General features: G+C 39.8%; 1 protein-coding gene across 1 annotated transcript in view; it reads left to right on the forward strand.

Annotated features, from left to right (window-relative positions):
* Positions 1-13252, forward strand: part of PCNT (pericentrin) — a gene marked incomplete in the record, with an annotated part of 2997294 nt that overhangs the window by 942997 nt on the left and 2041045 nt on the right. Inside the window, 1 exon segment of the mRNA XM_044060288.1 lies at positions 527-1026. Coding sequence (XP_043916223.1) covers positions 527-1026 — 500 coding nt within the window.

The following is a 13252-nucleotide window of genomic DNA, read 5'->3' on the forward strand; positions in this document are numbered from 1 at the left end:
GACATTTATGCCAGGGTTGCTTGGTCTTTGATGCATGCATTCACCAAAAATTGTTGTATTAACTATGACTCCACGTGTGATCTTCCTTTGGTACACTTGTATGTCATGGCTTAACCTTGTAAATCTTGGTCCATCAGCTATCTTCTCTCTCCTTCTACCCTGATGGTTTACTGCTTAGTTTTTCCTCAGTTGTTTTGGCCCGTGCTGGGACCCTGATACTGGATTTAACAGATGCATGCTTACAGTATCAGTTGATACTACTGTAGTACACCCCATGATTGGTCCCACATATCCTTTCACCTTTCCATCCTGTGCATGGCAGCCCCTCCATCCACCCTCTACATTTGGAGTTCCTTGTCAGTTAAGCAGGCATATTACTTGTTAGTAGTATAGGTGTGATATCTTTATTATTACTTCATGATTTAGCTTGCATGTTTCTTCAAATGTGATAAATATTAAGTTGTTTCTTTTGATTGCCATTATTAAATTTGTACTTTTAATCTGTTTTCCTGCTTTTTTTCATTAGGTAAATTCACAATTACTTGAAGAATTTAATCAAAAATTGAATAGAGCAAAAGAAGAATCTTCTCAGCTTACAGCAAATGAATGCTTCAAGACAAAAGAAGCAGAGCTTGCAGCTCTGAGAAAAGAGTTACAGAACTGCATGGAAGGCCAGCTGTTGCTGCAGCGAGAGGAACTACTGGAGAGGACAAGGCAGGAGAAGATGTCCTTGAAGGAGGAATTTGCACTTCGTGAAGCTGGATTAAACCATTTCCATAAAGAGCAGGCAGCCCAGATCTTACAGCTGGAGATGGAACTAAATGTTGAGCGGAAGCAGCTGAAGCAGCTGGAGGAAAGCTTGGAGAGTGAGCAGAACCCTCAGCTTGTTGTGCTGCATAAGAAGATTCAGGCGCAGTATGATGAGAAGCTTGCTTCTGCAAAGGCATTTATGGCAGAGGAGATGAAAAAGTTCAGCAAGTGTCAGCAGGAGGAATCTGCTGCCAGTGTTTTGGAGGCACAAAATAGGTAGGAACTTCTCATTTATCTACAAAAGCTGATTTGGATGTTTGCGTTTTCAGAATAGTTTGAATACATTGTGCCTTGTGCATGTGTGCCCTGTGAGGACTTGGCACCCCACACCATTCAGGGTTAGTTTCACTGTCTTGCACCCATTTAGTGCAAAGATATGTTAAAGTTCTCTCAAATATGAATTAGGTTAAGTGGGTGGCAGTTGTAGCAATGCACCAGAGACTGCTGGGGGCCAAGTTTCCCTTGTACCTAGATAACTGTCTGTTTCCTCAACGCTAGACCAAGTTGACCAATCAGTCTGTCATCAGTGTGTCCAACTTACAGTGCAATATTCCACAAATAACTTCCAATCTTGTGTATAATTTTTTTGGGAGTGTGGCTTGTTTACCCAAGCATACAAAACCATTTTGCTGGAAAAGAAAGTCTGAATCCTCCCCTGTGCCAACACAAGGATGGCGTAGCATAGCAAGTCATCAGAATTCTAGAATACATGGTGGCAGCCACCACACATGCTTAGAAATAAAATTCCAGTGTACGGTGCTTTGAGTGGTATGAGGAACATATGTTGCATCAAATTTCCAATACAGAATCCTGTAAGAAATGCTTTGCCTGTGTGCCTGCATTCCCCTAGCTTGACCAAAAGGAACTCTTTCCAAACTTCTGTTCCAATGTCTTTTGTCACCACCAGTGTATCTGCCCTAGGGTTAGAGGAGAAGTTCAGGGTCAAGGTTTCCTTAAATTTTCTGTCCTGATAAGATTTACAGATGCACGTTACTGTGCTGGAGTTTCCTGCAATGTTTCTGTCCTTTCAGGTGTTTCTGGGTCACCTTGTTTAAGGCCCTGTACCCATTCATGCAGACACCATACCAGTAGTATTCTGGTGCATTTTTATTTTACATTTATTTAAGGGGGTGGTACACTAATCACTGGTCATTTGCTTGTACTGTCCGAGTAGTACAGTCAGAAGACAAACTGGGGAGGATGCCTATTCTTTTCTCTTATGCTGGGAACCTGTCAGGATATTGGGATTGGGTAATTGGCTACAAATTGTTCATGGTAATAATAGACATCCCTATGGAGACTTAGTGTAGCAAACAGGCTGTGATTGATCAGGGACCTGCTCCTTCTCAAGTTGCTTGTCTAGAGAGCAGTCATCCAGGTGTTCAGGAGGTGGGGTCAGCTGATCATAGACCTTTATATGTTGTGCTGAAATGCAAAATACCTTCTTCCTCATTTCAGCAAAGTCAGCAGGAGGGAAGGATACAGTGGTAGAGAATTGCCCCTGGGGTCTGCCTTGCACAGGCCAACTCCTGTCATGCTGAAGACGCTCAAAAGACCAGACTAAGATTCAGCCTTATTGTAGTGGCACAGTGTTGGCCCGGAGAAGTAAAGTTTCCTTGTTGGCACCACACACAGAGGGATGCCTCATACTGTTGATATGTGAAGGCCTGATCATCGACCTGTTAAGACACCTCATTCCAGCCATCATCGCTATCAAACTCTTGGTGTGGCTTCTCCAGTTTTCAGCTTCAAATAACTCCAGCTTTACACATAATGTCAGAGTTCTTGATGTCTTTGCAGAAGCCCTCTATCAGAAACACTAAAGTAAAATAGAAACATTTATCAAGTGGGGTTTACATAGATTAATAGACACTAACGCAGCCTTCATTGTCTTGAATATTTGAAATGTTCACCTCTCTGTCATCTTAAAATTGACATGTGATCATGTCCTTTCTTTTTTGCCACTGTTTATTTTTTCTTACTAATCCTCTTTCAGAATTTACTGAAACAGTTTTCTGTGTGAAGTTAACACTTACTAAGTTTTTTAAGGCTACCTATGTTTAATTTTTTTATCTTCGAAGTTACCAAATGTGAATTTATTCTCAATGGAATATCTTCAGCCAGTAACTAAACACTTTCTCGAACACTTGAAGGCTGCATATGCCTTCCTTACAGAAAATATGAAATCCAAACTTTTCTGATTTTCTTTGGAGATCCAACACAGTGTTGGAGGACTGTAAACTTTAAGTTTAAGGATATTCTGACATCTAAGAGATGAAAAGTTTTAGAAGCTTACTTTTTAACTCTGAGCTTTGAAAGAGCTTAGTGACTCTGAAAAGGTAGTGGTGGCACAGATATTGGTGGAAAAACATCAGGAAAAGAAGAAATTATCTTCATGTTTCACAAAGCTCTTGAGGTACCTAAACATGAATTCCTAAAAAAAGCAGGAACAGAAATCTAAATGGAGGGAATTGTAGGTTCATAAGTAGTTACTGCATTCCAGGAGACCACTGCGGAGTCTGTTTAAATTTCCCAGCTACCCCCAGAGCACTGCACATAGTAAATGGCTTGCTCAAAGTCGCACAGTAAACAAATTGAGGCTGCGGGACTAAAGTCTCAAGAAACTTGTGGGGAAAACCCCCTATGGCACAGAGTGAAGACTTGAATGCATTCCAGGTGACTAGTGTTTTACTGGCACAGATTCTTGGAGGGGGGCAGGAAGGAATGGAGTTAACTGGTTGCTGCCATCTTGGGTGAAGGGAAACAGTTCTGTCTTGCCACTTGTGTGAAACCTGGTAGGAGCACTGGGTAGTGCAGTCATGAGGCCCAAGCTTGGCAAACACATGTTGCCATAAGCAGTGCTACTGTATTACATGTAGCATTGGAGGATATGTGAGGTGACATGCATGTTTCATTGAGCTGATGGGTAGTATTGTGAAGCTGAAGGCAGCCCAGATCTTATAGCTGGAGAAGGAGCTAAATGATGAGCGGAAGCAGCTGGAGGTAAAGCTTGAAGAGGAAACAGAACCCTCAGCTTGTCCTGCTTTGTAAGAAGGTTAATCTTTATTGCATTATCACTTGTGACATAGACAAACTTGCATTTATATAAAATTAATCAAACTGTATTAACAAGTTTATATTTACAAGTACTATATAACACATATTATAGGTTCATAGGTTTATACTAGGCTATCTGCCCTAAGGCATTTATAAGCCTAGCCCAAAGTTTTGTGGCTTACGCCACCCCTTATATGAAAAAAATACTGTACCCATTAGTTTGTTGTGCCTCTGTCCAGCAGTGACACAGAGATGATTCCCGGGGTAAACCTACGATCTCCCATCCACAGGTCAAGATTTCTCTTGAACAGAGCCAGCGAGGTGCTCTGCCTCACATGGACCGGGATTTTATTCCACAGCATAGGGAGTCTCTGAGTGATAAATCTATCCCTCCAGCATGTCCTATTTATATCCATGCTAAGGTTTAAGTCGCTTGCTCTAGTGGTTTTGGTGGATTTAGATTTTTGAGGTGGAGCATGTCCATTAATTCGGGTTGGACATGGTCTTGTATGTCAGGCACATGTCACCTCTGAGCAGACGGTATGCGACTGAATAGAGCTGGAGTTTCTTCAATCTGGCAGCATATGACAGATTTTGGAGTCCCTTTATCCTTTTGGTGAGGAACTTTTGGGGTCTCTCCAATTGCTGCAGATGTCGGGTGAGATACATCCCGAATGGGGCATTGTACTCGATCATTGGTCTGATAAGTGAAGAGTACAGGGGAACAATGACCTCACTAGATTTGGATGTAATCCCTTCATGATCAGGTGGGCAATGTAGAAGGTCTTTCTAACCACTTTAGCAACATGAGTGTCAAAAGAAAGGCCACTGTCAACCTGGGTCCCCAGGTCCCTGATAACCTCTTCTGTGCTTAGTGGATTGCCACCTATATGGTAGCTTGGGGTTACCTTGTTTTTCCCGAAGGGTATGACTATACATTTTTGGTGTTTAACTTCAGGCCATGGCTCTGGCACCAGCTATCTGTTTCCGTGAGTCCCTTCTGAAGGATATCCGTGTCTGATGCACTTTCCACTATGGTGCCCAGTTTGCAGTCGTCTGCAAACTTTGTCAGCCAAAGTCCTCCCATGTTGGCCTGTACTTCTGAGAAGTAGATTCCGAACAATAGGGGGCCAAGGACCGAGCCCTGTGGGACACCACTTGTGACCGGCTTGGAGTCTGACATAGCACCAGCAACTCTAACCCTGTGGGTTCTGTCCTTAAGCCAGTTTGCAACCCATCTTGTGACAGATGGGTTTACATTTAAGCTGGTAAGTTTTTCTACAATACCCGAGTGGGGTATTGTGTCGAAAGCCTTTGCAAGGTCAAGGTAGGCTGTACGGACTGCCTTTCCCTCATCAGAGGCCGTGGTGACTGTTTCGAAGAAGTCGACCAAGTTCAAAAGGCATGATTTGCCCTTGAAGCCAAACTGGGTCGGGTCCAATGTCTGCAAGTCCCCTATATCTTTGTTTATGAGCTCCATTATGATCCTCTCCAATAATATAGAACTATAATCATAATATATATATATATATATATATATATATATATATATATATATATATATATATAGTCATAATATATGACTTATTGTCATATAATCTAAGCAACATTATATATATTATTCAGTGACTGCATTCTCTTAAACCTCATTCTTCTCCAAATCATTTTTCTGCATGAATTGTTCCAAAAAGTTCAATTTTTTTAAATAAGAAACATTTTATTAAATTATTACTTATGACATATGCAATCATACATTTATGTAAATGAAAACAAACCATATTTATATACTTTTAGTTGCAAACATCATCTAGCACTTAATCTATCCAGTCATTGTCAGTCAAACATTACATAGCTCATTTAAATCCTACCTTTTTTTAAACCACATTTCTTCTCCAAAACATAATTCTGCATATAATATTCCCACAGTTCGCTTTTTTTCATTGTAATTTACTCCTACCTTTTTCTAAAGATCCCATTTCCAGTTTTTTTATCCCTGTTACTATGTTCACTACTAGTAGTACATTTGCTATAAAATTTGATTTCCATTGTCTGTAATTGCCTTTTTGGTAGTCAGCATAATTGGGCTCAGCAAGGCTTTACTATATCTAGTCAATTCTGATTCTATATCATAGCTCAAAAATCATTTGTTTAGTTATACCAATTTACATACCCAGTATTTCGGATAGAGTAGTCTGGTTTGTGTGGAATTTTTAAAATCTGCCAGCTCATTACACACTCCAAAAATATGTTCTCAATTAACACTTTCTTACCCATTACATCGCCAGCATTTGCCATCTACAGGAGGAAACTGTGCTACTTGATAGTGACCCAGAGCTTGCCAACATGTCTTAGAAACAGTCTTCACCTTTGATACCTTGGTAGTCGCAACCCATAAGTAACAGGCATAAGAGATTCATTGCAGACAGCACTAGTTTTGAACACATGCAGGAAGTAAGATAAGTTGCTGGGAAGTAACACAAGAAAAACTGTTAGAGCTCACCAAAATGGCCAACAAGCTGTAGAAACATGTAGGGTTATAAATGTTATATTATACATTTCTTTGAGCAGCTGCAGCTTTATTAGTCTTTTGCTATGCTTGGCTCAGGATAAAACTCAATCTTTAAGATGTTAAAACCGCTCTTCTGGCTAGTTCCCAAATCCAGATGTTTTTTGGCAGCAGTACACAGGAGCTCTTGTATGTATTTTGATACAAGACAAAATTCATTCTTGAAGAACGTTTTGAATCTCTATCCAGTTAGTTCTTTGTGAATTATCCTACTGTTCAGAGACCTATTTCTGTAGAAGTTGCCACATGAAGCATGATAGAGGTAGAAAGCAAACACTCTCACCATCAGAAAGTTTCTCCCACTCCACAGAAGGATCTTAGGTTCATAGGTTGGTACTAGGCTATCGACCCTAGGGGCCTATACAAGCCTAGCCATAACAATTTCCTAGCTATTTCTTCCCACACTATTTAATTCCATGGACCCCTGTCTAGCAGGGTGACTGACGTAATCCCCTGGGCGAATTTCCTTTCTCCCATCCAATCGTCAAGGTTCCTTTTGAAGAGGGCCAAAGAGGCGCTCTGCTTGACATGTATGGGCAGAGTCTATTCCAGAGTCTGGGGAGTCTCTGGGTCAGGAACCTATCCTTCCAGTATGTTTTGTTTATTGTGATGACAAGGTTTAGATCCCTGGAACGTGCGGCTCTGAGGGATTGGGGTTTCTATAAGTGTGTGTAGCATGCCAACAGCTCTGGGTTTGACATGGCCTTGTATGTTAAGCAGAGATCGCCTCTGAGTAGACGATATGCGACAGAGTATAGCTAGAGTTTTTTATGGCGGTAGTAGGGCATCTACTTTAGGCCTGTGATTCTTTTAGTGAGGTATTTCTGCGGCCTTTCCAGTTGTTGCAGATGTCTTGAAAGGTACATACCAAAGTAGTCTATTTGCAGCTGCTTAAACCTTAGATTCTTTGCATTGTAACCAGCTGTCCTTTGTTTTTTTGTCTTGAACCCACAATTGTCTACATTTGTCAACCACTGTATAGTTTTGTTACCACTGTTTTTGACAATCTGTTTTACTATGATTGTAAGTGTAAAAGTGTGAACATGTGTAATCTTTTGTGTCTTTGTTCTGGAGCTTTTCTCCCCAGGACTCAATTGAAAATGTGTTCTTCGGGCCCAATGGACAATCCTGGTAAATCAACTATAAATAAATAAATAAAATACCAAACGGGGCATTGTATTCTATAATGGGTCTAATGAGGGATGATTACAGTGGGACAATGACCTCCTTTTTTCTGGATGAAAAGCCCTTAGTGATGAGGTGTGCCACATAGAAGGATTTTCTGACTGTTGTGGCAATGTGGTTCTCGAAGGTGAGACCACTGTCCACTTGTGTCCCTAAGTCTCGTATCACACTTTTTGTGTTTAGTGTACTGCCACCTATGTGGTAATTCACGGATACATGTTTTTTCCCAAAGGGGATGACTATACAGTTTTTGGCAACTGTCAGTGTAGTGCCTAGTATCTGTTAAGCATCCTTAATGTTCCACTATAATTAAAAAAAAAAAACCTTTGCAGGTTACAAGCCTCCATCCATAATTTTATATTTTTTTATTTTACATTTTGTTGACCACATTAGTCCCAGTAGGCCATTCGCTGCTTTTCAAGGGAGACATGAGGTTGATATTCTTACAAAGAGAAATTTGGGGATCTTCCCTTTCTCATTAGTGTAAGTGGGGACCCATTTTGGATGAGCAATTTCTGCTTCTGTTGTAGGTGCAGAGGCGGCCTGGAGAAACGGGGATTTAGATGGAGGGAGCAGTAGATGGAGTGGTGAAAAGAAATGGAAGAGAAAGCAAATAACAGTGGAGAATGTGTGCAAGATTCTGAGGAAATGTTTCAAAGAAATCTGTTTGGAGATAAGTCAGCAAATCATGGATGTATAATTACAACCCTCCAGTTGTGAGGGTTGCAAGATGATTTACTTTAAAATAAATGAATAAGTAAAAATGGTAGTGCAGAGTGTGCCAGAAAATGAAGGAGATGTTTCCTGTGGGGACATTATGGAGAAAATACAGAATGATATGGAAAAAAAAAACATATGCAGAGAAAGTAAAAGAAGGCAAAAGTGGAGTAGCAGAAAAAAAGACAGAAGAAAATGAAAATTAGAAGCACGTGGTAAAGATTCCAAGTAAAGAAGACAAAGAAATGAACAGGTATGGTGTGGGACAATTTAATAGCTGTTTTGAGTGTAAAACACATGAGGTAAGAATATTTATTATTATTAACAGAGGCATTTTGTGACATTATGTTAAAGACTGTTGTATTAATGGAAAATTTTCATGGAGAATGAGAAAAAGGACTGCAACCTGTGGAATCTTTGTGATAAAAGTATTTAATAGAGAAACAAAGAAAATTCATGTGCAATTTCGAACAGAGGTAGAAAGAGACTTTGAAAGAACATTTGAAAACTTTATGTAAAGAAGAACTGGACATTGCAAAATATTTGACAAAAGGGTTTTATGGACTGGTGGCTGGGATTGTAATATTGTGACAAAATTAGGAAGAGGAAAACACACACACACACACCAAGTGTGATAAATCTGGAGGGGGGGAATAGGGGCATCATTTTGGGTTGTCCCAGTATTTTACATGTTTTTTTGGAAAAGGACATTTGATGAGTAACTGTGACCAAAAGAAAATGTTATATTTGTGGGGAAATGGGCCATGATGCAAAAAGCTGTTAAGTGAAGTGTTATAAATGTAACAAAACTGGATATTTATGGATGCATTCCTAAATGAAAATAAGAGTAAGGAAAAAATAAACAGAGAAGAAATTTTAGACATAGTAGAAGAAAATTAGATGAGAAAAAATAGAGGACATAGAAGGTTCTGAAATTAGCGATGAAGACATAAATTGGGAAGGTGGTAAAAGAAAAAAAAAGAATTCTATTTGTAAAAGGGTAAAAGACAGAAAAAGAAATTTTAAAGGAATAAATACAAAATAAAAAAGAGCAAATGTATACAGCTAATGATTTCAGGTTGGTATATTAGCCGAGTTGTTTGACTCGGACACCAGGTATAGTGTTTGATTCTCAACTTTGGGGGTGAAATTGGCTAGGCTTAGACTGGCCTGTTAAGAAAGCTGTCTTAGTAACTAGCTATGAACTTACGAAACCATGACTCTAAGGAAAAGGAAAATGAAAAATTTAGAGTGCTTTCTGGAAATGTGAATAGTGTTAAAGTATATGGTAAGAAAAATAGGGACTTTGGAGTGGTGTAATTACTTCAGAAGTCACAGGTTTTTAACAAATGAAGGAAAGATAAACCTGCAATTTGGGAAATGAGAGATGTTATGGAATAGCTAAGATCTTGGATGCAACTTTAGCACAAATGAGAAGATTAACCATTGTAGATTTAAAATGGAAAGAACTACTATACAGAATTATAGCATTATATGCTTATAGTAATTGTAAAGAAAGAAAATTTTTTTCATCAGATTTTAGACTAAGTGGTAAATATAAATATTATAACAGGAGACTTTAATTGTGATTTAAAATGCAATTATACAAAGAAAGGAAATGATATAAGAAAAAATGTTGGAAGTCATAAGATCTAGTAAGTAAAAACTGTGGGACAAAGATTCATGGACTTACAAAGGGGTTATGTATAGAACTGAAATGGATTATTTTATAGTATCAGAAGATTTAATTATAGGAGAATGAGAGGTAGTTGAAACAGGATTTTCTGATCATCTTGCAATATGGCTAGAGATAAAGGAATATATAAAAAAACAGGCAAAGGAATAAAAAGGATAAATGAGAAAGCATGGAATGAAGAAGGAATGAGATTAATAATATAAGCTTTCCATAACTGTATTACTATGAGAACATTTTATAAAAGCTGGTCTGACTGGTGGATGATTAAGGAAAAATAAAAATATTTTACAGTGCCAATATGATGTGAAGAAAGAAAAACAAAACTGTATAATGATGCATTGGAAGAATTGGAACATAATGATAGAAAGTACTTAGAGAAAATGAATTATAAATCAAGAAGAAATGCAGGAACTGTTACATAAGCAAAGATATTTTTACAGGGAAAAAGAGAAGTATCATATTACTTCATATTAGTAAAGGAAGATGGTGGTGTAATGAAAGAAATAAAATGTATGAGGAGAAATGTAAAGAACTCCGGCAAAGATTATGAATAATGTACTACAATATATACCAGAAATATTTAAAAAAGAAGGTAGTGAAAAGACATGGAAAGTATTAAAAGTTAACAGAAAAAGAGAATAAAGAGGTGGAAAAGGAGATTTCTTTAAATGAGCTATATAAAGTATTAGGACAAGAATGTTCTTCCTGTTTCACTGTTGCAGTCATCACACTTGGGTTATACTGCCAGGGTAGCCCTCAGTCAGCCCGAATACCAGAGGCTTAGTATTTCTGCATCGGTTGCTGTTGCTCCAGGACTGATATCAGGCCATCAGGGGTATAAAAACAGGCAGCCAATGCCATTACATCAGTCTTTCTTGCTGAGGAGCCCAAAGCAGAAGCTGTTCGCACTAGTGCTGGTCGGCCGCTACCTGAGTTTTTCGTTTCCGAAATTGAAGTTGAAGTCTTCTAAAAGCTAAGTACCCCGTTGGGGATCTTTTTTTCTTGCTCAAACCAATGTCAGTTACTCTGTTAAAGGCAAGTGTGCCGAGGCGCTAGAGAATTTTTTGCTGTTGTATTATACGTGGATATATATCACGAATTTTAAGCTACTGGTGTGTAATTTTAGAATAAATCCGAGTTTTTCTTCTGGATTGGATTCACTTTTGTTGTGAAATATTCGTTTTCTTAGTTTCTTCTGTGGTTATATATACAATGTCAGAAAAAGTTAACAATTGTCTTGCCTGTGGAAAGCAAATACCACACCGAGATTTCCATTCTTACTGCGTCACCTGTTTAAGCCCAGACCACAACATCCCTCGTTGCCGGTTTTGTGCTTTGTTCAACTCCCAAACTATTTGTCGTTGGGCCGTTATTGTAGCTAAATACTTTCGCTCTCTATCTCCGTATTCCGAAATGGTTTCAGTAAGCCATCCGACTACCAAGCTTCCAAAAAAAAAAGTAAGGATAAAGGCAGAGACGGACCACACAGGTCCAAAACGGCAGACGAAGCTTCCGTTAAGCTAATCGCCAGTTCGCTGGCACTCAATGAGACGCTTTCGTAGCCATTGATGCCCACATCGATGGATTTGCAGGCCGCTACCGAGACCCGTTTGGAGTCCGTTGTGCTGCGAGACTCTTCTTTGACTATGGAATCTGCGGATGTCTCTACCTTGGATGGATCCGGAGCTGCTGTGCAGGCACCGGCTTCTGAGGAAGTAGTTCTCACTACCGATATTCAACACAAACTGACGACTTCTTTTGCTTCTTCATTTCTTTCTAAAACTACTGAGTTTCTAAGGCCCAGAGTACGAGCTATGCCTAGAAAACCGACAACCCAAACTCACTCGCCTGCTTCCTTGCCACAATCGCAGATGCTTAAAATGGCAGAAGGCCTTATCATGCTGATTAGGGGCAGCCAGCCTTCTCCTGCTAAAAGAAAAAGGAGACTTACCCCAGCACCTTTATCTGACCAAGAGTCCGACGACTCTGAGGTTTCTGATTATGAAGGCATGCCCTTATCTGCTTATGATGATTCAGATGCAGAGGAGTCCATTCCTTTTGCCTCTCCTCCAGAGGATTTTTCTTTTGGTGAAACCCTGCATACTTTGAGAGCACTTCCATTGGGAATGCCAGTATTGCCCTCAGTCCAAAAAGAGACTCAAGGAATTTTTAGATTCACCTCTGCACAGGCCCTTAGCTATACCCCCTTTCCTGGATGGTTGTGGATGATGTTTTTATGGAGTCCAGTCTAACCCCGGATACTTTACTTCCTGCTCCCAGGAAACCTGACTGGTATTAGAGTCCATGACTCGCACAAATTTCTTTTCAAGAATCCTACTGCTGACCCAGAGGTCATCTCCCAAGAGTCTGAAAGAATAAAAGCAACTACAGCTAAGAATCACACCCTCGCGGACAGGGATTCTTGAGCCTTAGACAGATGGGGTAAAAAAGTATATACTTCTGCAACTCCTGTCATTAGAGCATTAAATTGTCAGTTCCACATTCTGAAATACTAGCAACATACCATGGAACTCATTAAACAAAAATTATCTACCTTCCCTAACTGTGCAGAAAATAAAGACTTACAGGAACTTATGCATTCTGCAAGCCAAATCAGTAAGCATACCCTGCAGTGTGGGTTTGATGCCCTAGAGGCATCCTGCAGGGCAGCAGTTACAGGTTGTGTACTTCGAAGGCATACTTGACTTAAGGAACAGACCTTGCCAGATCATGTCAAATCAAAATTATTGGATGCACCTCTTAACAAAGGCAATCTGTTTGGTACCAAAGCCAGAAGAGGTTTTAAAAAAGACTGAAGAAAAAGCTAAATCTATGCAGACAGTTAAATACTTTTTGCAAGTTCAGCCTCCAAGATTCAGTAGACATTGTCCCTCAAAACATTGGTCCTTTCCTGCCTCCTCAAGGCCACTTCAGACAAAACCTTGTGGTAACAGACCCCACAGACAGCAGTCTCAGGGTATGCAGAGATCTAAACAATGGAGTGCCTCCATTTCTAAACCAGGGAGTGCTAAGCCACCCACTTATGGAAATAAATCCCAATGACTCCTCAACTCCTCCTCCCACCTCTGTCCATCTGGCCGTGCCACTAGGAGGAAAACTTGCCTCCCATGCAGAAAACAGGGCCTCCATCTCCAATGACCAATGGGTCCTCAACATAGTGTCCCAGGGGTGCAAATTTTATTTCCACACCTTGCCAACCC

The sequence above is a fragment of the Protopterus annectens genome, chromosome 2.part0 (genome assembly GCF_019279795.1).
Source record: "Protopterus annectens isolate FY-2018-M chromosome 2.part0, PAN1.0, whole genome shotgun sequence".
Taxonomy (NCBI): Eukaryota; Metazoa; Chordata; order Ceratodontiformes; family Protopteridae; genus Protopterus; species Protopterus annectens.